This window comes from Dermacentor albipictus, unplaced genomic scaffold, assembly GCF_038994185.2.
Source record: "Dermacentor albipictus isolate Rhodes 1998 colony unplaced genomic scaffold, USDA_Dalb.pri_finalv2 scaffold_11, whole genome shotgun sequence".
NCBI lineage: Eukaryota > Metazoa > Arthropoda > Arachnida > Ixodida > Ixodidae > Dermacentor > Dermacentor albipictus.
In genome coordinates, this window is record NW_027225565.1 from 1,054,189 (window position 1) to 1,081,403 (window position 27,215).

Genomic DNA, 27,215 nt, shown 5'->3' on the forward strand with positions numbered 1-27,215 from the left:
TTCTCCGTGTTCCCAGCTAAAAACAGCCGCAGTCACTCGGTGATCTACAACTCCTTAGACAGTGCTTCCAAAAATGCATGGTAAAATCTACAGCACACCTCGATGATATGCTATTGCATGATGTAGCATACATGTCATCAAGCACTATATTTAAAGGGGCTGTTTTAGGACTGGACTCAACTTCGTTTAAATAATCTTTTGGCCCCCTTGCAGTTCGAATTCACTATGTTCCACCGTATTCAGTAGGATTTCCGACCGCAAAGGTCCACCCACCAGTGCTATTACAGACACCTTAGTACCCTGATTAATTATGTGCAGCTATAGATCTATAACAAGCACCAAAAGAATAATATATTCTTTTTTTGCATTCTGCCCCATTGCCATGCAGCCACCACAGCCATAAATCTAAACTGTGAACATGTGCTACACGTATACAGCTGCATTGTCAATACTTGCTATCACAAAGAGCTGTTGCTGTTTTGCTGCAAGGACTGGTACTTCACCACTAGGAATTCCCGAAGGTTGTGCAAACGCCTTACTTAAAGGCCAACTGCAACGAAATTCTGGACTGCATAAAAAGCCCGATTTTAGATAATTTAGACCTACAGTAGCCTCTGTGGGAAATGTGAAGCTTGAAACGAAAGTGGGCACTTCACAAAATGCTCGCAAAAATCTGTTTTTCATACTGAAACTGAAAAAAAATGCCGCCATCACCAGTCCCCAGAAATGATGCACTTTGAAGACTAGAAACCAGAGACCAGCTCGTCTGCTTCCGTATACCGTTCCTGTGTATCAGTGAATGGTATACGTAACTACAACTATACGGTATATAACTCTGCGTCTGCTTGCCACAGAGTTAGTATACTTTGCTAGCTGCTTCATGCGCTGTGCTGATTCTCATCCACATCCGCGATGTCCTCTTAATGCGAACTATTCTCCCAGTCAAGCCGGCTTTCGTCATCTGGTTGTCTACGTTCGACAAGCAGAGCCGTGATGCGTTCTTCATCCGCTCGAAGAAGAGCGCATGGGGGTGGCCATGCTAAAGGTGCGGATGTACAGTAAAACCTCGTTATAACGAAGTTGAAGGAAGGGCCGTAATTACTTGATAATCATTAGTTCGTTATAGCCACTATCTATTTCTATCCACAATTAGCAAGCAAGAGAGGATGTGCTCACCACCAAATGTCACAGCAGCCCGCCACGCGAAAAAGAAAACGGTCGTCGCATGGAAAAAAAAAAAAAAAGAGCACGGAATTGCTACTTTATTCACGCCAAATGGCTCATCACTGATCTATAAACAGCACACCAGCTGGCAGCTCAGTTCGCAGAAAAAAGTCCTTGATAGATTTTTGCTGCGTCTTCTTGAGGCAAATGATCGCTTTTTCAGCTGCAGGCGATATTTCGAGTCCGTCCTCGCTGTCATCGTGAGCACCAAAGAAGCGGCACAGCAGGCCTGCAGCATCCAGCGCTTGTGCGGGGGTCGGTACGTCGGGTTCGCCAATATTAGGCTCCGGGTTGTCGTCGACGCACTCGTCACTGTCGCCATAAGGCACTCCGTCACCGCACGAACAATTTTTGCCTCCGTTAGCTCTTCCGTCATCACTGCATCAGCATCGGCACTGACGTACGTGCAGAAGGTGTCACAGTCGGGCACAACACCGGCGTCAAGGAGAGCGTCCCACTACGCTAGGGCTTGGTCATCTGCGGCACCCTCATTGGCAGCAGCAACGAGATCTTTGCTGTAACAACCGCTGCTAAACGCCAAATGAGGCATGCCGGAAGCAACTGGCAATCGTGCTTGCCGGTACAGCCATCCAAGCAGCCTGTAGCATCTTGATCGCCATGTGCAAGGTATACTTTTTGACGCAAAATACATTTCTGGAAAAGGGACAGAAGAAAGAGAGACAGTGAAGCACCAAACTACCAACTGTTTAATGACAGCCTGAACAAATGTATAGAAGAAAATACAACTTCCGCTCATGCGCAGGGAGCCAAGGTGTGACAGAACAACGTAGTCATGATAACATGCTTTGGATGAAGCACATTTCTGCGGAATATAATACGATAGATGTATCGCTGACACAATCAGACCCTTTCTTTTTAATATAAAACGCTTCCAACAACTCCCTTGCAGTTTGGTCCCTACTCCTCACATTGAGCAGAATCCAGTCGACCACACGCTTGTGGTAGCCCAACTGCAGTGCAGTTTGGCAGCAAGAAGCATAGCTCGATGTTTTTGAGCATAGCGGCAGTGTAGTGGGCCGCGCAGTTGTCCAGTACGAGGCATATCTTCCGGTTCAGCTTGCCCAGCAGCTCGTCCCACTCCTGCAGCCATTATGTGACAATTTCTCTCGTCACCCAAGCCTTATGGTTGGACACATAGCTCACTTGGAGCTTTCGTTTGCCTGTGAAGCATCGTGGTGACACACTTTTGCCGACCACAAGGGCCGGAACCTTTGCCGACCCATCCATGTTGGCACAAAGCAAGATGGTTACGTGGACCTTGCTCTGCTATGCAGACTGCCCTGGCAGCGTTCACCTTTGAGGGCCAAGGTTTTTTGGGGCAGCATCTGGTAGAACAAGGCTGTTTCATCCACGCTGAACAAATGCTTGGCACTGTATTTTTCTAGCAGCCGTCCAACGTTTGTCTCCACCTGCACCTCTGCAGCTTCCCGGTCGACAGACTGTACTTCCCTGCTGACAGCCCTGCCGATGATGTCATGGCGATCCTTGAAACGCTGCAGTCAGCTGACGCTCGCCACAAGATTGTCGTGCCCCATGATGCACGCGAAGTCCCTCACTTTGCACTGCAACAGTGCCCCACTCACAGGAGTGCCGCTTGCTCTTGCGTCCAAAAACCACTTGAAGACCGCCTGCTCAACAGCTTCAAAAGTGGGGGCTAGCAGCTTTTTTCTGTCACCTTTTATGCCACGTGCGACAGCACTGGTGACAGCTTCTTGCTGCTCAAAATCGTCAACAGCGTGCTCAACGCTGTGCCGAAACCTTCTGCCACTTTTTTTTTTCTTCACGCCAGACTCAACTGCTTTCAGCAAAGCCAACTTCTGCTCAATTTATATTGTTTTGCACTTCTATTTGCCGTCGTCCATCTCCTTTCTGGCGGCGGGAACTCGCACGAACGAACCGATAGAAACACTGATATCGTTGACGCGCACGGAGGCAACGACAAGCAACAACAAAACCGCAGTCGGCGCCGCCCCACGCATGCAGCGGAACAGCGGGTGGGTCCACCAGTTACACAGGAAAGGAGAGACCATGAGACGCGCATGGGAAACGTAAACGTTGCGCGCTATAGGACAGTGACCTGACGGGTACCAAAATGGTCAGTAAGTGCTCGTTGTGGGAAAAAAAATTGCAGATGATTACATTACTTTCTAATGCGAAATTTGAGCACAGCTCTTCAGCTGTTTCTGCTTTTCTATATACTGAGGCAAATAATTCGAGCAAGACATGTATGTACTGTTACAACTTATTTTTCTTCACTTCTTCAAGAAACACTCCCCTCCCAGTCCTTGATTGTCATGAAGGTAGCTTTGTGGTCGGAGAAATCGATGGGTATATGCTAGACTTGCCGCACGAATGCCTGGTTCGGCATAGCGCATCTCTGGATTCTGGCAGCGACGGCGCTAGGCCTCTGCTCGGGCAGCTTCTTTAGCAGCAGTGGCAGACGGACCTCCACCGGTTGCCTCGCTCATGGCTCAGAAAGAACTGGCTGAGAATAAACTACTTATATAGGCAGCCAGATTATATCATAATATAAACCACCTGTGAGCCTCGGACAATCCGTCTCGTACGGAACATTTTGCACCAGTCGCCACCACCACCACCAGATCAGCCACCAGCGAGTCGGTGCTCTGATTGCCGCTGCACATGGGTGGCATTGGAGGAAGAGCAGAGAGAGCAAGGCTCGCGCTTTGCACGAGGGATGGCGCCAGGAGCGCGCGCAGTGGGAGCAGTGCACTGGCCCTGGCTACGGATCTGGTTATGGTGAGGCACGACGGCGCCATGAAACATGGGAACAGCCACCAAAGAGCTGCACTCTAAAAAAAGGTTCGTTATACCCACTGCGTGAAAATTTTAGTTTCATTAAAACGAGGTTTTTAATACATGGGCACCTATTGGAACGTCAAGGGGAATCACAATTGCTTCGTTATATCCTGTTTCGTTATAACAAGGTTTTACTGTAGTCCGACTATCCACGCGTGGTGCAGTTACGCTACGTCGGAGAAAAATGGACACTCTACAGCCTAGTGTGGCTGGCATGGGAATGGAATGTGTCCTTAGGCATGCCAGGGCCGCTAGAACAGGCTGCATCATGTGCTAGCTAGGCTGACTAGCAGTATACTGACCTGTACAGTTCGGGTTCACTGATGCGAGCATGTTGAGTTTGCACCTTCGACAAACAAGAAAGCGCTTGCCCGCTGTACACTTGTGCATTTGCGCTGCGACAGCAACCAATCCCTGTGCTGCTGTGGGTCACATTTAAAGCACAGGGTAAAATTAAAGCAATCTCAACGTCTCCGGCATGATGCATCCAACTTCACCGGCTGCAGCCTGGCATGCTGGAAACAACAGACTTGTCGACCGATCAGACAACTACCGCCATCTGTATTAAAGGATGATAAGTAGCTGAGGCTTGGCTTGGCCGGGGCTAGAGGGACCTACCCGGTCTACCCTCTACCCCGGCCGTAGGCTCGGTGCGCGTAAACTCAGCCAGACAAGCTCGACTCCGGCCGTGACAAAGTTTTGCTCATTTCGCCTTGTGGCACCAAATTCCTGCATGGCTTTTCCGGCGCGTCTACACCATGGCAGCCGTGTCGCCTCCTCCTTCGTGACAAATTCAGCACGCGCTTCCTATTGACAGCGTTTCTGGCGCTGTGTCAGACAGGCTTTCGTTCGTCAACTCTCATGTGTCCGACACGCAAAATGTCTTGAAGATGATTTACTACCTGAAATGATCGCTCAAGAATATTGCCCCTGAATACAACTTGCCCTTGGTTTTCATGATGATGAGCAAAACGAGAACAAGGTAAAAGCGGGAGCCAAGACAAGTGGACTTGTCTTTTTCAAGGCTTTGCCTTTCATGCATCATAGTGGCTTATGGTACTTCTAGTCATCCCGAGAAAGTGTTTGTCAAGCAGATCTTCCATAGGTACTTGACTGTGCTGTTGAAATGTAGCTTGTGCTGCTTCATCAAATGCAGTTTACATGCTTTCTGCGCATTAGGTGGCCCGTGTCGCAGTTGCGTGCTGTGTCATGGTGCATGCCTGCGCTCTAAAAGTTGGGACAGGAAAAATGTCCGAAAGATAATCCGACAAAAAACGTCCGTAATATCTGAAACGGCTCACTTTTGAAACTTTCGCCACGATGTCTAACAGCTTTACTGCAAAGAGTGAGTGACGAACGTCCAAGGTAAACAATAAATAAAAAAATTGCAGTTTCGCCCGAAAGGGTCTCCGCTAGGGGGCCGTGGAGTACTGACGTGCCTCACATGGGCTCCTGCGTCTTGCGCTCATTTCTACAGAAAGGCCACTCACCCCTTTCATTTTGCACCGACAGAATCGGCAAGCTGCAAGGAACCAGCGGATACCACCTACTTTAAAAGTGAGTGCGTTTTGGTCAAGATTTCGAGCTTTATCTTCACCGACCATCCCGTGCCTTGCTAAGCCTAACGCCGCGCGAGACCCCACCGGCCCGCCGGGGAGAACCGCCGTCGCACGTGCAACAGGCACACGGTGCGCGTGGAAGGAGTTCGACAGCGCTCGCTGCCGCACGTGCGTGGCACGTGCACTGTGAGCCGAAGAAGAGGCTCGGCGCTCGCAGGCGCTGCGGCTGACAAGCAGACTTTGAGATGAGCCAAGAAACACCCGCGACGGACGCGACGTCAAGCGAACGACGAGAAGAAACCAGCGCAATGCATACAGACTCAGCGGAAGAAGCCGACGTCGTGCAATCTTGGACCTACGATAAAAACAGCGGCAGAACCATAGACCTCAACGACCAATGGCTGACATGGGAAAGGAAAGGCAAGAAGGAAATCACGCGCATCAAAGCCCCCGCAGTGACCCAATCCACACAACAGCCAGCCATGCCGCCACCGCCGCGCAAATCCAGAATGCCACCGCTACCTTTGGACGACATCAAGATTGTCTACCGCCCACAAGCTGGCCTTGAACTCGCCAAATGGTCACTCGTCGCAGTCACTCACGCAATCGGAAGATCCAGCGGAATATTGCAAAAAGAATTCCATGACAACGTGCGAGTACAAATGCAAAAAGAAGAAAACCTCATCATTGCAAGTACAGCAAACAAGAACTACGCTCAAAACTTAGCCAAGGTCACTAACTTAGCCAAAACTTAGCCAAGGTCACTTCGGCTCACAGTGCACGTGCGTGGCACGTGCACTGTGAGCCGAAGAAGAGGCTCGGCGCTCGCAGGCGCTGCGGCTGACAAGCAGACTTTGAGATGAGCCAAGAAACACCCGCGACGGACGCGACGTCAAGCGAACGACGAGAAGAAACCAGCGCAATGCATACAGACTCAGCGGAAGAAGCCGACGTCGTGCAATCTTGGACCTACGATAAAAACAGCGGCAGAACCATAGACCTCAACGACCAATGGCTGACATGGGAAAGGAAAGGCAAGAAGGAAATCACGCGCATCAAAGCCCCCGCAGTGACCCAATCCACACAACAGCCAGCCATGCCGCCACCGCCGCGCAAATCCAGAATGCCACCGCTACCTTTGGACGACATCAAGATTGTCTACCGCCCACAAGCTGGCCTTGAACTCGCCAAATGGTCACTCGTCGCAGTCACTCACGCAATCGGAAGATCCAGCGGAATATTGCAAAAAGAATTCCATGACAACGTGCGAGTACAAATGCAAAAAGAAGAAAACCTCATCATTGCAAGTACAGCAAACAAGAACTACGCTCAAAACTTAGCCAAGGTCACTAACATACAGCTTGGAGGCAACATCTACAACGTAAAAGCCAACTCTCGTCTACCCGAAGATGTCAGCAAAGGTGTTATCTACGGTATCACGCCTGGGACTTGCAGTGCGGAACTAATGGACGGAATTCGAGTGCCAGCACGCTATACAGTCCTCAACGCCCGCATGCTCGGACAGTCCACGGCGGCGGTCATCTATTTTGAGGGCCCACACGTCCCCTACAACATCATTTATCAGAGCGGCGACTACCGATGCAAGCCCTACCGCAAATCAGTTCAGTATTGCCGAACCTGTGGCAACCTCGGACATCGTCAAGACGTTTGCCCAAAACCAACCCCAAATTTCTGCTACAAATGTGGCAAAACAAACCAACCCCCGAACCATGACTGCCATCCCACGTGCAAGATTTGCGGAGAGGGGCACGAAACCGCTGGGAAAGAATGCAAGAAAAAGCTCAAGCCCAACCCACCGCCTTACCAAGTAAGACAGCAATGGCAAAACAGGATCCAAGAGCGAGACAGTCGATGGAGCTCCAACCGCGATGAGTTCCGTGAACTAGGCGCTGCCAATGGATGCGCCGCCAACTCAAGTAATGCCTCCAGTAGCACCGCAACAACTAGCAGACCCACGTCAAGGTCACGATCAAGATCGTGGTCGCGTTCCCGAAAACGCGTGAATTACGCTGAAGTGGCCAGTGCACGCGCCGCCAACTCAAGTAACGCCTGCAGTAGCACCGCAAGAAATAACAGACCCACGTCAAGATCACGATCAAGATCGCGATCGCGTTCCCGAAAACGCCTGAATTACGCTGAAGTGGCCGGCAGCTCAGGCAGTGCCAGCGTCGCATCGGCAGAAGCGGTAGCCGTAAGAGCCCTCGAGAGCAAGCTACAAAATCAACAAAGCCTCATAGACAGACTATTCCAAAGATGCAAAGAATATGAACATGGAAGCAATCAATCATTTACAGCGCTAACCACGGATGCAGTTGATTCCGCTATCGAAGCTAGAGTTCAAAAGCACCTCCAGGCTTTCGAGGACGTCTTCACAAAGAACATCCTTGCCCTGATTGAAAACATCACCAAGCCTGTCGTCGAGAAGATTGCGACCCTTAACACCCAAGTGACCACCCTCGCGAATCAAGTCGCCACTCTCACAAGCCAGGTTACCGGCCTAACAGCCCAGGTCAACAATTTCATAGCACACGCAAAGAACAATTATGTCACCAAGTCCTACCTCGACAGCCTTCTCAACACGACCGAGCAGGGTAGAAAGAAGGCTCGCACGAACAGTCGCAATGCCTCCCGCTCGATCTCACCCAACCATGATGCTGCCTGTGAAGCCGAAGATCCTCATGATGGCAACACTTAAAACCACAACAAAGAGCCCGCAAAATACTCTGCGCATCTGGCAATGGAACTGTCGATCCTTCCGTCCCCGGTATGCAAACCTACAAGAACTTGTCAAACTGGACTACCCTGATGTAATTGCCCTACAGGAAACCAATACCCACAACGTCCGACTTCAAGGATACATCGCTCATGCACAAACTCAACGCACAGCCATCCTTACCAAGAAAGCTCTCACAACGCAGGAACACGAAATAGAAGACATCCCCATCGAACACACCCTAGTGGAGATCATACCAGACAGAAAAACGCAGCAAAGTCTCTTTATCGCCAGCATATACAGCCCTCCTCGTGATCAACTTCCGGGATTCGACCACTTTGTCCGTGAACTTAGGAAACGCACGAAAGGCCATCAAGTTGTTATAATGGGAGATTTCAACGCCCCACATACAGCATGGGCTTATCCAAGCACCACGAAGAAGGGGGCGCGAGTGCACGACACTGCTCAACACCACAGGCTAACCCTCTGGAACGACCCATTGCAGGCCACGAGAGTCGGGAACAGTGTCTCCAGGGACACTAGCCCGGACCTTACGTTCACAGCGAACGTCCACTGGGCCGAGTGGAGTCGACTCTCGGAGACGCTCGGAAGCGACCACCACATTATCCAACTTGACATCGCGCACAACCGGAAACCAAACAAGACTGGAGTTGCTCGACTAACAGACTGGAAGTCCTTCAGAGACAACCTCAGCGGCAACACAACAATTGACGACATCGACCATTGGCTCAAGGGCCTTCTCATCACCGCAGAAAACCACACCAAGACCATCCAGCTAAGCACCAACACCCCCGCAGTCGACCCGCATCTCCTTCATCTCTGGGAGGCCAAAAGAAGCCTCCTGAAGAGGTGGAAGAGACAAAAGCTCAATAGAAAACTTAAGCAACGAATCGCCCTTCTCACCATACAGGCCCAAGATTACGCGGAGCAACTTAGCAGGCAAAATTGGCACGCCTTTTGTGACAGCATACAAGGGACACTCAGCACCAAGAAAACCTGGCATCTCCTACGCGCTCTCTTAGCTACCGATCGCACCAAAACGCAACAGAGGCAAGATCTACACAGACTGATCCACAATCATGCTGGATCGGAGGATGATCTCCTTCGTGAGCTTCAGCAAAAACTTAGCACCGACAAGCCCACTTCATCAGCCACCCGAAAGGCGTACGGCGGTACACCAAACCCAGATCTCGATCGACCATTCACCCAGGCAGAGCTCCACGCAGCATTAGCCAAACTCCCTAGAAACACCAGTGCCGGCAAGGACAGAATAACTAATAAGCTCTTACGCAACCTCCCGCAATCTGCCACTACAGCACTGCTACAGTACTACAACGACTGCTGGGAAAAGGGGGACCTACCAGCAGCCTGGAAGCATTCGGAGGTCACCATGATCCCCAAACCCAACAAACCTCTTCGCATCGAAAACCTACGTCCCATTTCCCTCACATCTTGCGTGGGCAAACTCCTCGAGCACATGGTGCACGACCGGTTAACAACATACCTCGAGGACAACGGACACTTGCCGCACACCATGTTCGGATTCCGGCAGCATCTGTCCACGCAGGACGTACTCCTGCTCCTCAAAGAAGACTTGCTCGATTACCTCGATCACAGACGCAAATCATCAATCCTGGCAATCGACGTAAAGGGCGCATTCGACAACGTGAGCCACGAAGCCATTCTCCGCAACCTCGAAGATACAGGCTGTGGAGCCCGGATCTATAACTATATCAGCAGCTTTTTGACGCACCGAACAGCAACAGTAGGCGTCTGCAACCTCCGCAGCGATAAATTTCGGCTACCCAACAAAGGAACCCCACAAGGATCAGTTATTTCACCCCTCCTTTTCAATATCGCAATGATCAAGCTACCGAAACAACTGAACGCCATCCCAAACCTATGCCATGCCCTTTACGCCGACGACGTCACACTCTGGACCAAAGCACCTACTACTGGACAACAAGAACGCAATCTACAAGAAGCCGTAGATATTATCGAAAAATACCTCGGAGACTGCGGTCTCCAATGCGCACCTGAAAAGTCGGAGCTTCTTGTCCTGAGAGCACGGACACGAGGAAGACCACCTAACTATATCGAAGCCGATCCTAGCGTCTCGCTCAACGGAACCAAGATCCCTACAGTCGACTCTCTTCGCGTACTCGGACTTCACATCCACAAGGACGGATCAGGGGCGGCCACTGTCCCGCGTCTCCAACGCACACTGTCACAAGTTACGCACCTCGTCAAGAGGATCACAAACCAAAGAAGCGGACTCAAGGAGCACGACACGCTTAGCATAATTCAAGCTCTCCTAACTAGCCGTATCACCTACGGAACTCCCTACTTGAAGCTCAAGCCGGCAGAAATAAAAAAACTCAATGTCGTCATTCGAAAGGCAATCAAAGTAGCCTTGACGCTGCCACCCATGGCATCAACGGAGAAACTCCTCCGGCTCGGCGTCCACAATACATGGGAAGAGCTTGTCGAGGCTCATAAGATCAGCCAACTAGAGCGGCTCAAGCTCACACCTACCGGACGTGCAGTTTTGCGCTACCTCAACTACAGTGAAAGCTACATTGCAGACACAGACCAGAAAGCAAGAATCCCACCTGCAGTCCGGGACTGCATCAGCGTTGCAAGTATACCGCGCAATATGCATCCAAATTATCATAAGGAGCGTCGCCAAAGCAGAATCCGCGCACTCAGCAAGAAATACGGAAGAGACCCTCATACGAGGTACACCGATGCTGCCCGGTATATTAAACGAAACGCCTTTGCCCTAAGCGTCACGGATCACCAAGGCAAAGAACTTGCAGCTGTCACCATCCGAGCAAGAGCCCCTGAGACTGCAGAGGAAACGGCAATTGCTCTAGCAATAACAACTTGCCCTGAAGTAGCAATAATACTAACAGACTCCCAAGCAGCAGCTCGCAACTATCAAAAAGGCCGCGTATCAGAAACAGCTCTCAAGATACTAAAAAATCACATCGCACGCGCCCCGCTCCCCGACACCTACATCGACTGGGTTCCAGGCCATCAGGGCATGACAGGAAATGAGGCGGCACACGCCGCTGCCCGCGAGCATACCAGCCGGGCTTTCCTGCAATCCCACACTAGGCCGGCCACCAACGTTGATGACATCGCCCTAAAGTACTCGGAGCTTCTGCAACACCACCGACTCAGCAGAAGAACGTACGCTTTGCCACACAAGAATCTAAGCAAGGAGGAAGAAGTCATCCTGCGCCGCCTACAGACCAACACCTTCGTGCACGGAATAATCATGCACAGACTGTATCCTACGCAGTACTCGTACATATGCCCCCATTGCGACGTTCCAGACACCCTGCAACACATGGTCCAGGATTGCCCACTGCGTGGCACACCCACAGACCCTACCTCACAAGCTCCACAAGACGACTCCAAAGAAAGCCGCCCCATAGAAGCACAAGAAGAGCGCCCCAAATCACCGCAGTTCCATACCATAACCGAAACGTGGGAGGCCAAGCTTTCCTCCGATGACCTGGACGACCAACGCAGTCTCGTCGCCCGGGCCAAAGAGGCAGCCCAAGCCAGAGGGTTCTTGGAATAAGGAATCCTCCCACCTAGGGTGAACCGGGTTCTGACTCGGTTTACCGTTTCGGAAAATAAAAGTTTAGTTCTCTCTCTCTCGCCCGAAATGCGAAGCAGCGATTGCGATAGCAAATTAAGCAAGATAAGTGCAGCACCAGCAGACAGCGAATTGACCTTCATGTTGTCTCTTGCTTCAGAACGAACTAAATGTCGAAAGCACAGTGCATACGAAGCTACCGGCACTGGGCGCATTTTGTCCACATCGCAGATCACTTTCAAGGTATGGCGGCCACGCTGTAAGCAGCCACTGCTGGAGTCGAACGCCCTTTTTCTCTTGCCTCCCCCAGTGCCTTGAGTGCGCGAAAGAAGATGGCGCGTTTCTGCCCCCACCTTCCTCCCTCACGTTAGCGATATTGAGCCACGATTGTCAACTGACCCTTGCAAGTCAGTTGTCAGACCGTGTTTACACAGCAAAAGTATGTTTTACACACCTGATTAAAAAAAAATTGCCGCCAACTTTGTCAGCTATAGCTGATAGCCTGTTGCAGCGCAGTCCGTTAAAAACAAACTTCGTTGCATTAATAAAATAGGTAGAACAAATTGAGGCTGAAATATGGTCCGCTATATTCGGAAGCCCGTTGTACACAGGTTCCTTGTAACGAGCGTAGAATGTATACGCTAAGCATTTATAGGCAATTGAGCCCAAGTGAAATTTCATTGCAGTTGGCCTTTAATGACAAGCAATTAACTACATCATTTTCGTTACTCAGGGCTCGCTAACTTAAGTCGTATGTGCCCTCTTGCATTCTGTTTTTGGAATGCGAATTGTGCAGCTGGGAATCATACCCATGAGCTTTTTGCTCGCGAGGAAACATGGCTGCTAGCATTTTATAGAGGAAAATTACATTTATGATTTATGTATGGTGTTTTCATCCACAGATGTACAAGCATAATGTTCAAAGAGATACTAGGGCCATACTGGGAGTGATGAGAGACGTAGCAGCATGAAAAGGACAGTTGTCATCCACCCAACTGTAGCACAAAACTACAAAAGTAAAATATACGAGTTTTCTAGAAATAAAGCTTCACAGTTGAAGAAAAATCATCCCAGTTTGAGGAATGAACCCGGGACGAGCATATTTCTGGGGTAGTCACTCTACCATACCAGGATGAATTTTTCAACTCTGAAGGCTTGTTTCTGAGAAACCCTTACGAGTTCCTCTGCAGTTCATGCTACAGTCAGGTGGATGACAGTTTTTCTTTTTGAGGACCTTCCTGCCCCTTGCAGGCTTCCACAGAACTGATGTGCCATTAGATACAGCAGCATTTCAAAATTTTCAGATTCCACAAACACGTGGGCCTTGAGCATCCCTTAGGCAGCTGATAAATAAAGAGCAATTTAACCCTTTCAGGTGCTGTGTACACACCTGTGTACACCAAGATAGTGCCTTAACAGCAAAAGCACTGCTGAAAGTATATTGATTCCTCTCCTTAAATACATTTAATAAAAAAAAAGTACAATGATACTTAAAATGTGTCGCATACATCTTGAAGCACTTATGATCAGAATTGTGCTGCAATTTTGGATAACATGTACAATATGTTCTAGAAAAATAAGTGCGAAAGTAGAAGGTTGGGTGTTTTTACTGTGTATTAGTATGTTGTATGTAGCAGGTTCCCTTCAGGCATGTCAAACACCCGGCATAATTTTCAAGTGGCTGGATAAGTGCTTTTCAAGCTTTTCAAAACACGATATAGTTATGTCCTCATATTTGATGTTCCCGCAGCGAGTTCTCACACGGAGTCCTGTAAACTTGACAAAACTCACTAAACAACTGAAAGTTCTTAACCTTTTCTGCAGTTGTACACTTTTTATGATTCTGAAGATGTAAAAAATGTGGTGAAAGTAGGTTTTCAATCCACAGGATAAAGTGGCGTCTGAAACGGCTAAGTTTCTCATTATTATTATTATTATTTTAGCTACAAAACTAAATGAAAAGAGCTTGCAACGGTGGTGGGAAGAGCTCTACCGTGAAACTCTCTTTCTTCCATGACACTTGATAGCCGACCCTGCTCTTCAAACACCTCCGGACTTTCCACAGCTTTGCTAGCTGGCAAAGCTTTAAAAACGGGCAGAGGGAGCTGCGGGGCTCCAGGTGGGCTATCTATCGTCCTTGGAGCAGCCCATGTCTCCCGACGCTGCCTCGCGCGCTGAAAGAAGCAAACGGCACCATACATTTAGCACACGCAAAACATCAAAAAGGAATGGTCTAAAAAATAAGACGATATGGAGATACAACACAGAAGGAAAGAGCACTTCTTTTCTTCTCGCTAGCCACATTCTGTTGCGCCTTTTCTTTATATGTATAGTTTCACATCTTTTGTATTATAATAAGTATGAACCAACTAGTCCAGCAGCAAGTAGTAAGAAAGGAAAATGCATATGAAATCTATACATGCAGAGCGAAATAGGAAAGGCAATGAGAAAGAAAAAATAAAAATAAAAATAAGAGCAAGTGTGCTACCACTGGAAAGTTTTGCGCTGCTCTGCCCAGATGTCTAACATCACTGACGGCCCATGAATTTGCAATGATACTAAACATGCAACATGCACCGTTGTGATGCCGTCGCAGTTGCCCTATCATCGCCATTCTAACTTTGTTACCTGACTGTCATCATGTCGTACCCGTCATGCCATCGTCACACAGTCGTCATCGTACCGTTGTTACCATGCCATCGTCGTCATGTAGTTTTACCATCATCATCGCTTCAGTAACGTCATCCCATTGTCATCATGCTGTCATTGTGACACCGCCTTTCTTGTTCCATTGATGTCACTCTTTCATCATTCTGTCATTATAGGCTATGGTCATTCAATCGTGATTAGGCCGCTATGGTCATGCCACCGTCATTGCGTCGTCAGCAGACAGTGGCTATCATGCATCGTCGTAGTCATGGTCGTGCAGCTGTCATAGCCCAACCTCTGTTACCTGCCTCTCGTCATGCAATCGTCGTCATCACACTGTCCTCATACCATTGTCACACCGTCATCGTCATACAGTCGTCGCCATGCACTCATCATACCGTTGACGTGATGTCGTCACAGTCGTTACACTGTTATCATACCAGCTTTGTCATCCATTTGTCGTCATACAATTGTCATCGTCACACTGTCATCATAACATCGTTATCGTTAAGAATCATCTCATTTTCGCCATGCCATCATAATTGTGCTGCCTGTCATTTGTAGGGGTCTGATTCGTGCTCTTGCGACAAAGGAACGACATCAGAGTCGTGCAAACAATCACAAGGGCATTTATTAAACCTTTCGTACACCAATGCCGCACCTGATGCCAAGTTGCTATCCACAAAACATGCCAATGGGCATGCAACAAACCGAGGAAGTCTGACTAACCACGACCGAATAGCAAGCGAATATCTTTGCCCCATGCTACCATGCTACATACAACGCCTGATTGTTTGCGTGTACGGTCATGTGAACGGTGCCGCTTTCGAACGAGGCCTTGTGAGACAGTCTCAAGGAAGCATGGATCGGCGCACAGGCAGAACGTCCACACCGCTTACGGACCCCCGAGCCAAAGAGGGATAGCCACCCTTTTGCGCCCAAGTAACCTCATTGTTAGGTGGCGGTAGCTGCACAACAATCGCGCCATCTCTCGTACAGTCGAATCTCGATACAGTCAAACCCGGCTATATCGAACTCACAAAAAAACGCCTGTCAGCTCGATATAGAGCATAATTCGATATAAGCCTGCTAAATAATTGAATGTCATAAAAGCACATACCATTTATAAAATCACTTTATTGGTGAAACTAGCTTGGTTTCGCACGAAGTAGTCCTGCATTTTCTTCTGCTTTGGCAATTTCGCTGACTGCAACGCACGCACTTTATCACATCGTCTAAAGTGTCGGAGCAGCTGAAGCCGCAACCTTCCACATTTCGCGCAGAAGCACTGACTAGTGCGAGCGCACCAATCACTTCGAAGGATGTGGGCCAAGGACCGTCGTTGCTTTCCTCATTGTGCCCACTTCCACTTGTGCTTGGTACAATGTCAGCAATGTAGTCTTCATTTTCGGGCTCTCCTGTGGTCGCGACACCACCATTTGCGCTCACAAACTCGTCCGCCGTTGATTTCTCAACAGCTTCTGGAAATTCTGACAGCTCGCTCTGAACTTCGGCAACATAGGCAACGGCTTCGTCGCATTCATCAGAATTTAGTCATCACCGAGCATGCGAAAGTCGGCACGGCTGAAGCAATTTCGGATGAACCACTCGTACACGGCCGTGCGTACGCGTCGGGCACCACGGGCACTGGGTCGCGAGTTTGGCCGCTTTAGCCATAATCTCACAAAGAGCGGCGGGCGGCGAGGGCCAAGGCGCTCATCAATCTCCATGCCAAAGACAGGGGTGCCGTGTTTGTGGACGCGGCAGAGTATCCACATGACAGAAAGGCATTCGCCGCTGCAGTCGTCGAGGCATCGACCGGTGCAACGAGAACAGCGGCGAGTGTGCGGACTCGAGGGGCGCATCAAGCCGAGGAGGTGGCCATTGCCCTGGCCATCGCCGACCCCGAGTGCATGACTGTGCTCTGTGATTCTAGGACGGCAGTGAAAAATTACGCCAGAGCAAGGGTGTGTGGTGAAGCCGCGCGTGTGTTGCGTGTAGTCGATCTTGCGAGTGAAAGTCGGTGTGTGGTGATAAAGTGGTTTCCAGCCCGCATGGGCAGTGATGTGTCGGATCGCGGCAACGCTAACCACAACGAGACGGCGAACGCGGCGGCGCAAGGGCTAACCAACCGTGCTGCTGCTACTACAGCCGACCCGTCGTGGTGGTGGGAAACCAAGGACAAAATGACTTCCTACAATGAAATTGTGAAATGGTACTGACTAGAGCGAAGGACTATGCCGCCACCTCATCCGGGCTTGACCCGTAAGGAGCCGGTTTTATACCGACAACTTCAAACGGGGTCGTTATTCACCCCGGTGCTGATGAGGCACGTGTGTCCAAGTGTTTATGAAAGTGATCTGTGTTGTGCGTGCCGAAAGGAAAGAGCCACTGCAGCTCACATCCTTTGGGACTGTGCTAAGAATCCGCATGAAGCTGCAACAGTAACAACGATCCCGCCGCGGCTCGAGGCTGCAACGAGATGCTATGACCAAGATGTCCAAACCCAGGCTGTCTAGCAGATCTCGGCGGCCCTCGAAAGGCAACGACCGAGCGAAACCAGAGGGAGGCTGCCACCCCAAAAGAGGGGCAGGTGCGGTCGACCAAAGGGAATAGTGCGGCCGCGGCCAAAGTAGAGGCGCCACATACCGCGAAGACGTCATGGCCGCGTCACGGTGACGTCTCCCTAACAGGGGAAGGCTAACCGTTCTGCAGGCGTTCACAACAAAGTTTCGTCACTCACTCACTCACCCTTCAAGATCGTGCTGACAGTGCTACTCGGAATCTTGTACGCTGCGGGGACATCCTACTTCTCACCGCGTTCGATCCTATTTACGATTTCGAGCTTCACGACGAAAGGCGAATTTAGCCGCTTCACCACAGCAACACTGCGGGAGAAGGCCTACAAGGCGCACACACAATGAACCAGAAAAGCAGCAGCGAGACAACTCGCACTTCTGCCATTTTGCACGACGAGGGCATAAAAGCCTCTGATTGGCTGTCTAAGCAAGCGTTGCAGGCGGGCCAGGATCATTTTTTGCAGGGGGGTGTCGACGGCTCGTCCGAGGCAGGGCGGTCACGGTAGGGAGACCGGTTGGATGGAGCCGCGCAGCCGGGTTTTCCCGCCACCGCGGGGGAAAGCCAACTTCCGGGGGCACTTCCTGCCGCTTGACGTTTGATATATCGGAAGTCGCTGCATTTTTTGTTTGATGTAAGTGTAATTTTTGATATATATACTCCTTGTAACTATACCGTGTCCAGAAATTGTTCGATATATAGAATAATTCGATGTTAACGGGTTCGATATAGTCGGGTTCGACTGTATAACGAATCACACAGGACCACCGAAAATCGTTCGTCATTTTGAAATATTGTTGTAATGAAAAACTTGCAGTTATAAGCCAGTGCACAAACGTAGGAATGAAAATGATGTACCTTGGCAGTAGACGCGTCTGCAGACAAGCATGCTCTCAAATAAAAATGTTTCACTCGCTTCAAAGCTGCTTTATTTGAAGAAATCAGCTATTTTCTTCTGACGCAGGCAGCATGCATGACTAATTAGGAATGCGTCTACATCTTCCACTTTGCGCAATACCTCATCGGGTGCGTCATTGCACCGAGCAATGAAAGTGCGGACTTTGTTCATGTGCACGAAAACATCGATGTTTGACACAATCTGATCTTCTGAGTTCAGTGACCCACAGTAGTCTTCCTTCGGGTCGTCATCGTCACTGGAGACGTTGCAAATGCAGTTAATCTTTTCTGTTGTCAGGTCTGCTGCGTTATTACTGCGCTGTCACTCTCCATGTAGTCATCGAAAGAAGAGACGGCAGGCAGCAGTCCCGTAACCTTGGTCCACAGCTTTCCTGGATTGTTGTCGGTGACCTCCAGGTTATCTTCAAGCTGCACAGGCGTCTTGACAAGCCTTGCTTTTCGCCAGCAGTTGCTAATGGTGGATGCCTTCAAGTTCCACCAAGCTCCTTGAGCATTTTCGCTCCCTGATGCATATTAATTTCAGTCGGCTGCTTTAAGGAGAGGTTGATAATCAACCGCTGCACAAGGCTTTTCTGCTTTCACACTCTTTATAATGCCCTGGTATAGGGGTTACAGCAAGGACATGTTTGGTGGCAGAAACTCCAAGCGAACATGCGTCTAAGCGAACATTCACAATGAGAGCAGAGCAGTTGTCGGTAACCAGTAGAATTCTTTGGTCATCCCTCCTCATTTGGTCATCGAGTTTCATGAGCCACTTGGAAAAGAGTTCTCTGGTCATCCAGGCTCGTTTGTTGGTGCAGTAGCCGTACGGTAACGACATGATGTTTTTCATGCAGGGAGGCTTTGCACACTTGCTGATGACGAGCGATTTAATTTTCTTCGTGCCTCTTGCATTGCAACAGAGCAGGACTGTCATGCGAAGATGCGACTTCTTCCCCCCTCTGCACTGCTGCCCTTTGAAGTTCATCGTCCAGTCTGGCAGGAGCTGAAAAAAACTTGTGGCCTTATCTGCATTGCATATATCGTCTTCAGAGTACGATTCAGCCACCTCTAGAAAACTATCATTGTGCTAGGAATCTGCACCTTCTCTGTCAGCAGCCCCTTTCTCATCCGAGACTACCTGCCAAGTTATTTCATGTTTTTTTTTGTGGAAACGAAAAAGCCAACCCGCACTGGCGTCGAACTCGGTTATTTCAAGTGCATCGGCAAATTTGCGGGGTTTTCCTTGGAGCACTGGGCCAGACACGAGAACGTTTTACAATCCGGCATCTTTGAACCACATGAGAACAGCTTGGTCCACATTTTGAAAGTTTCCCAGTCGCAGCCGTTTCCTCATAGCGGAAAATGAACTACCTGCATTGTTCTGAATTATGCATTGTATTGAAATTCATAGTTCTGAAATATTTTTACATTGAAGATATAGGCAATCTGGCGGGGATTTTTAAAATATTCGTACATTTGAGAAATTTGTTAATGTGGGGTTCGTAGTAACGAAATTTGACTGTAGAGCTTGATATCAGTTGCTCCTACTTTGTGATATAATAATAAAAAAAAAATTATGCAGATCCAATGCAGCTACAGAATTGGAATCTATGCGAAGCGAAGCTTTCGTGAAGCAATTGATGAAATGCTATAAATTTTCCCTTTCATTCCTGTGTCTTTGGCGAAAAGGAAAATGACGTGGGCATGTACTCTCATGCATCCGTGCTACACAATGTGACAAGTCTCACATAGGCTTATATTTCTCCATTTCTCCTTATTTTATATATACCACTTGCTCCTTGGCCAACGATGCCTGTTGCGGGTATGTGCCATTGTGCAGATTACATCGACATCGACATCATCATCATCATAATGAACATGTGGACATGATTTTCGGACGATCCCCTGTTGTAGGTATGTGCCATAGTATGGACATCATAGTTAGTTAATTCGAGTTTAATGGTGCAAAAGCAACTAAGGCCATGCTGCGCCAGCCACAAGATATTACGAATTCAAATGTTAAAGCAGTGGAAGCTGCGGTATTTTAGAGTCTGTGTAAAAAACCAGTTTCTTCTAGAAAGATGAAAAAGTCAGCGAAAGGCACTAGCGGTTCATCTCCGAGTATTGAGGCGGGGTGTAAAGGTATGTGTGAGTTATAGACATTCTGTAAAAGCTTTTGTCTCTGTGTTTCAATATTTGGGCATGTCATAATAATGTGCATTACGGTGAGTGGTTCATGGCACTTCTCGCAAGTTGGCGGGTTTTTGTTTTGAAGTAGAAAATTGTGTGTCAGGTGTGTATGCCCGATTCGGAGTCTACATAGGATCACCTCATAGAAGCGTTGCTGGTGACAGCACGACTTCCATTCGCTCAGCGGGGGTTTTATTGTGTGTAACTTGTTATTTGTGCAAGAGTCCCATTCTAGTTGCCACTTTGATGTCAGGGCCTTATGAATCGCTCGGATACTGTCTTTGTATGGAAGTTGTCTTTGTATGGAAGTGTTGTTTGCGTTATACCTTTGTGTGCTGCCATGAACACACATCTATCTGCTGCTTCATTCCCTGGTATACCGACATGGCTTGGAACCCAGCAGAATCGTAAGGTTCTTCCGTATTCATTATAGGCCAACGTGTTTAGGATATCACCAATTAGGGGTTCAGACGCGGAGTTAAGGTTTAGAGATCCGAGTGCGCTTAACGAATCAGTATATATGATAGCATTCATCTGCTTGTCGCTGGTGATTTTTTTTACTGCCGTCCATATTGCAAAAACTTCGGCGGTAAACACTGAAGAAAATTATTTATCCAAATGCTATTTTGCCAATTTTTTGTTACGATCCCGACACCTACGTATTCTTGTGTTTTAGAGCCGTCAGTGTATAACTCCGTGTAATTTATATATTTTTCTTTAATGGCTCCGAATTCTTGTATTATGTGTTCTTGTGGGATGTCTTTTTTCTTTAGATGTGTTAGTGTCCAGTCACATAGCTGTGAAAAGTTGTACCATGGTGGCAACCTTGGTGGCCTTTCAGCAACCTGCAGGGCATCATGAGGAACATCATAATTCTGACAGTATTCTTGGTGTTGTAAGATTAGTGGCCGAATCATGTTTGGTTTGTTTGTGTAGTGTATCCGTATGGACATCATAATCATGGACACATGGCGATCATCTCAAATAGCTAGTTGTCATTGGCATGATATGTACCACCCACTTCTTCGCCAATCCCATGTTGTATGTATGTGCCATATTATGGAAATCATGATCATGGTCTGCATGTGGCGACCATCTGAGAGAGCTAGTTGATGTTGGCATGAGAGAAGTAAGTGTTTGTGGCCTAATATAGATAATAATAATATTTGGGGTTTTACGTGCCAAAACCACTTTCTGATTATGAGGCACGCCGTAGTGGAGGACTCCGGAAATTTTGACCACCTGTGGTTCTTTAACGTGCACCTAAATCTAAGCACACGGGTGTTTTCGCATTTCGCCCCCATCGAAATGCGGCCGCCGTGGCCGGGATTCGATCCCGCGACCTCGTGCTCAGCAGCCCAACACCATAGCCACTGAGCAACCACGGCGGGTGGCCTAATATAGAGCTTATTAGGTTATTATTATTATTATTATTATGGAGCTTATTAGCTTAAAGTATATGAAGAAGCTTACCAGATTGAATACCTACTCACCACACTCTACCAAGGGTTGCACCACAGCTTAGTGGCTATGGTGTTTGGCTGCTAAGCACGAGGTCGCGGGATCCAGTCCCGGTCATGGCGGCCGCATTTCGATGGGGGCGAAATGCGAGAACACCCGTGTACTTAGATTTAGGTGCACATTAAAGAACCCCAGATGGCCTAGATTTTCGGAGTCGCCCACTACGACGTGCCTCGAAATCAGACAGTGGTTTTGGCACGTAAAACCCCCTAATTTAATTTTAATTGAAGGGCACACAGCACTTATCCCCAAAAGCAGTGACGCAATTAAATTGCATAAAGTCAAGAGATATTCCCCAGATCACTTTGCAACATGGATTGCAATATATTTGCAAAGATATTAGCCAGCTGCCTTCAACATGTGACATTAGAGGAAGATCAATCGAGACAAATATCCACGTTGCACGGTCTTTGCTAGAGTGTGTAGCAGAAAGTGCAGGTCAGGTCGCAATAGTTCAGGTTGATTTGGCAAAAGCATTTGATAAAGTTAATCACTACTTTTTGTTCGGTGTGTTAGAGCACATAAACATTGGGTCTCTTCTTTTTAAAGGCATCACTATCCGTTATGCTAATGGCGCAACAAGGCTAATAGTTAATGGTTGTCTATCCGAATCTATTTACCTGAGGGCATCGGCAAGGCAAGGTTGTCCCTCGTCCCCTCCATTATTCGCTTTGTACTTAGAACCGCATTGTGCACGAATTCTGAAGGGTCATGCTTTTCACAGGTACAAATTGTTATCCAATGAGATCCGCGTACTTGCCTATGCAGATGACATAGCCTTCTTTCGTGCTGACAAGAAAAGTGTAGAGAATGCCCTTGCCATAAAGAAACAGTTTTGCTCAGCTTCTGGTGCAGCAGTAAACTTTAAGAGTTCATGGTTTTGGTTCGGTCTATGACATACGATGCTAACCTACTTCGCCAGTACTCAGTGGAGGCAAGAATAAGTACATAGGTGTACGTCTCTCTCAAGATCACAATAGTATTCCACACTGGTCAGCGGAAGTTGCGCAAGTACAATGTAAGGTTTACAACTGGCAGGGATGGCAGCTATCCATCTTTAGCCGAACTAAAGCTTGCAATGTTTTCCTAGTAGCTCGACTTATGTATGTCTTGTAGGTACAGTCGAACCCACATATAACAATATTCAAGTGCCACAAAAATTCCATTGTTATAACCGATAATTGTTATAACCAGGTTTCATGAAAAAATCAAACAGAGGATGGCAGAGCTGATGTGAGAAAACTATAACGGCAGGGAGGCCAGTGCCCCTTCCTACCACTTTCCTCTATCCGGCTGCTGATTGTGTCCACTCGTTTAACTGCTTTCTGGGCGCTCCGATTGCATGTAACAAGCCGCGGCTATCGGCGATAAAGAATCGCACTGCTATGACAACTGCAAAGAGGGGTCACGGGTGGCAAGCAATATGCAAGCACCGCTGAGGCATCGCTTTGGTGGCCCCAAAAGGGGCCTTTAAAAAATGTGAGAAGGTTGCCGCAGCAGCTTGTCAGCTTGAGAAATTCAGAAGAAACGCTGAGGCGAGATCGCCGCAAGCACCTCGTCACATACTTCTCACCGACTTGCACGAGAAAACCCTATGTCCACCAGCCTTGCATGCCTTACACAAAGCTTGCCGACATCCCTCTCCAAGGCATCCAGGTGCACCACATAGTGCAACGGAAGATTCCTTGCGAAAACAAAGACAAAGAGCGACTGAATCATCTGTCGGGCCTCCTGCGAGGACAACATTGAGGCAGCCTGCGCTACCGCACCATCGCTGCCGTCGTCGCTGTCCGATGCAAGCATACTCGCGACGATCACCTCATTGGTTAGAAGCACTTAATTTCTAAATCTATAGCCGTGTGCTTTCTTTTAGATGTCGCACCGTACACAATTCATTTCGTACCTTTTAAAGATCCCTGTGACCCACCATATGATATGTTTATGGTACTTGGCCTACATAGCCTTTAGCGCAGTAGAATGTGTGACAGGCACACTGAACCACTGTGAAGCACTCGGTCATTCTTTCAGGAATCCGTTGCCTACATTCGTAGTGTGTACGCTGCACAAGAAACAGCGCCAGACTAGATGCCTTCATTGGAAGCTTGTACGTGCTTGCCTGTCTTTCTAATGTGTCTTCAGTCACCTTAAATTTCTGTAGTGCTTTGTGTTTTTTTTAAATTTTGCTTAAGATTCTGCTCTAATGTAATAATAATAAAAAAAGTGATTGTGGCCTAATGATCAGGGCACCGGGTTGCTGTGCTGGGGGACCGAGGTTTGAATCTCACCAGCGGATACACTTTTCTTTCTTTAAGAGCAAGGTGGAATCTACTCATCATGAACTCGACCAGCGACTAGCTGATTGACCGATGTTTGACCGACCAACCAACCTAGGTGAAACCATGGATGGTAGGGAAAGAAAGCTTCACATTAAAAAAATAAAAAGAAACATACAATATACTTTCACAATGTCCTTGCACAATGGTAACAGAACAAGGCAAAACAAGAAACGGCAAAATGTGAAGGAGCTTGCCTGTGGGAGGGTGGAGACAAGCAGCTTCTTCTCCAACGACCGAACCTGGTTCTTGAGCTCGTCAATCTGGCTGTTTTTCTCCTGCAGAGTCTTAGTCAGCGTACTTCCTTCCAAGTCCTGCATGCATTTTTAAGTAAAGCAGTGTTTTCCATATACAAGGAATAAATTTTGCAGAGAACAGCCTGGAGTATTCAGGCACTGCTCTGGCATCACTTGAATCTGTCGTACAAGAGCAAAGGGCAACCACAAAAGTCACTAGAGAAAATGTCTGCCCAGCATGACGAAGCTTAAAATAATAAATTCTGGGGTTTTACTTCCAAAAACACCCCCCACAATGAGGCATGCCGTAGTAGGGGACTCCAGATTAATTTGGCCATCTGGGGTTCTTTAACGTGCACCCAAATTAACGGCACTTAGGATTTGCAAAAAAGCTGAATTTCCTAAAAGCGTGGGCACAGGCTCAAATGAGATGGTTTGACTCGAAGTAGGTTCTGTAAACTACACAGTGATCTCCCTTTAATTATAAGTGCCATGCCAGAGCAGAAATTAGTTTGTCATGGAGCCTTTGTCCGGTAAACTTTTGCAGTAAACCGTACTGGCCAATTTGCACTTGAGTAGGGCCCAGGCCCAGCCCAAGCCCTGCCAACCAATTGAGCCAGCAGACAATACTGCTAGCTCAGCGTGGGGCTAGGCTCACACTGCACACACTGAAGAGGTACACAATGGTGTTATACAGTAGAACCTCGCTCATGTTTCGTAAGAACTCCAGAGAAAACTTACAGACTGGGAAAACGTACAAACCAAAGTGATTAAAAAATGTGACAGACTCAACTGTAGTTTACACCTCGGTGATGTGAACTGTTGCATGAATCAAAGCACGAGTTGCAGATGTGTGCCGAGTTGGTGGGGCCTGAGCAGCTAAAGACATGCTTTGTCGTTTTTGTGGCTTTGGCGAGCTTTACGTTTGCAATGCTCGATCTTGGCCTTGGTCAGTAGCTTCTTCGAGCGGGGCATTTTGGTGGGAAGTTTTGACATGCCCGCTACGCGCGAAATGTAGCAGCACGACCTGCCCCGAGCTGGCAAGGGCCAAGCGACCCAAGACACACGTTGTTTTCCTACAGCAACGTGAAGACGGAACAAAATCGATCTGGTAGGCGGCACCGGAATACAATGCCTACAATGCTGCCCGAGCAAAACGCGACATTCACTTTGCGCCACCTGCAGCCTATTAAAAGTGTGCAGTATGGATGCAACGGCACTGTGTCCTTCTGTGAAACAGATAGGCTAAGATACCTATCGAATAAGGTTGGCGGCAATGGCTCTGAATGCAGCGTGTGACATCCTGCGAGGAGGTTTCCTGGTACCGGAATAGGAAACTGAGTGCGTGCCGGCATTTTTATGCGAGGCGGGCGGCGAGTATTGCGGGGAAGCTGCTGCTGCGGGCTGGTATTGTTCTCTATCGCGCACACATCGCACCTCTTCTTAATTACGTAGGATCTAGCAGCCGGAAAACGTATCATATCATCACAATTTGACGATGTACTGAACGTTGGTGTAGAAAGATCGTGTTTTCCGGGAGTGCATGAACTGGTAAAAAAAGATGTGTAATTGTACTGGGTGATTTTTTGTGTTTTCAACCGTGGACGTTGGCATTGCGAAATCGTACGTAACGGGATCATATCAATGAGGTTCTACTAAAATTTTTTTTTAACATAAGAATCTGCACAAGCTATCCAACACATGCACACCACCTATGATTTAGCTTTGTTACTTCCTTCACCTACATGTCAAAGAAGCACTGTACACTAGAAAAGAGGGCTGTCAACTGATGCTTTAACAAGTTTATGATCACAATAAGAAAGCCTTTCAGCTGGGAAGCTAGACATTTCAACAGTATCGCCAGTCTGGATGGGCTATTTAAAGAGTTAGTAATGACACTAAGCAAAAGGTGGCGTTCATTAAACCTTATTTTAAGGACCAACTCTGTTCCTTCTGCAGGGGTTAAATGACGAATGGTGGTGGGTGCAGCGTTTTTAGGAAGTTCTTGTTCCTCATAGGGGAAGAGGAGGGAAATATTTATCACTTGGAATGATAAAAATGGCCCAGTTGCGGGTTTAATAAATGCCTTTTGGTTGGGTACCTTAACTCCTTAATAAATTGAGCTGAGAATGCAGGTCAGGACAGGCTTGGGCATTTGGTTAATTCAAGTCCCCATGCAATGCTGTGGCTTGAGGCACCATACTACACTCTTGTAAGTCTAAAACTTCTTGAACAGAACAATACAAGAGAAAAAGTGATAACATACCCTCACTTTGCCCTTGAGCTCTTCAATTTGCATGTGATAGCGGCGGATCTGAGCATCATTGGTCAGAATCTCATTCACCATGGGAGTGTTCTGTATCTTCTTTGCAGAGCTTGCAAACTGCAGGATGCAAAACACACATGGCTCAAGATAACCTGCAGGCACTAGTGTGTCAGTGAAGAAAATCTAAAGGCAGCACACACGGCATACCATGCCTCACTACATGACATGGCAAAAAATATATAGAGTATTCAAACTAGTCATTGGCAACCAGCACAGCGAAAAAGTTAGAAGGCGACACAATCTCCACTCGACATCAATCAGAGAATGCCTTACTGAGCAAGCAGTGGATGACAATTGGGCGTATGAACAATACAAGTTACTGTGGAATCAAGCGCCCCACTCTGGCGGTGTCTCGGCAGTTCTTTACGCACATTGAGCATCTCTAACCTACTGGAGTCGAGCTGGCTCACTTGTGTGCTACTGATTATTTCATGAAGCTTCTATTCAGTTGGTGTCATGCCGAGGGCCAATAAAGGGTGGGCAATGGAGGAGCT

General features: G+C 48.2%; 1 protein-coding gene across 2 annotated transcripts in view; it reads right to left on the reverse strand.

Annotated features, from left to right (window-relative positions):
* The window catches only part of LOC139051243 (uncharacterized), a 138,090-nt gene that overhangs the window by 34,422 nt on the left and 76,453 nt on the right, over positions 1 to 27,215 (reverse strand). For both annotated transcript variants that reach the window (XM_070528232.1, XM_070528233.1), the window contains 3 exons: positions 26,662 to 26,778; positions 24,357 to 24,473; positions 13,983 to 14,163 (listed from right to left, as the gene is read on the reverse strand). In XM_070528232.1, the coding sequence (XP_070384333.1) occupies positions 13,983 to 14,163; positions 24,357 to 24,473; positions 26,662 to 26,778 (415 nt within the window). The remainder of the gene's footprint in view (positions 1 to 13,982; positions 14,164 to 24,356; positions 24,474 to 26,661; positions 26,779 to 27,215) is intronic.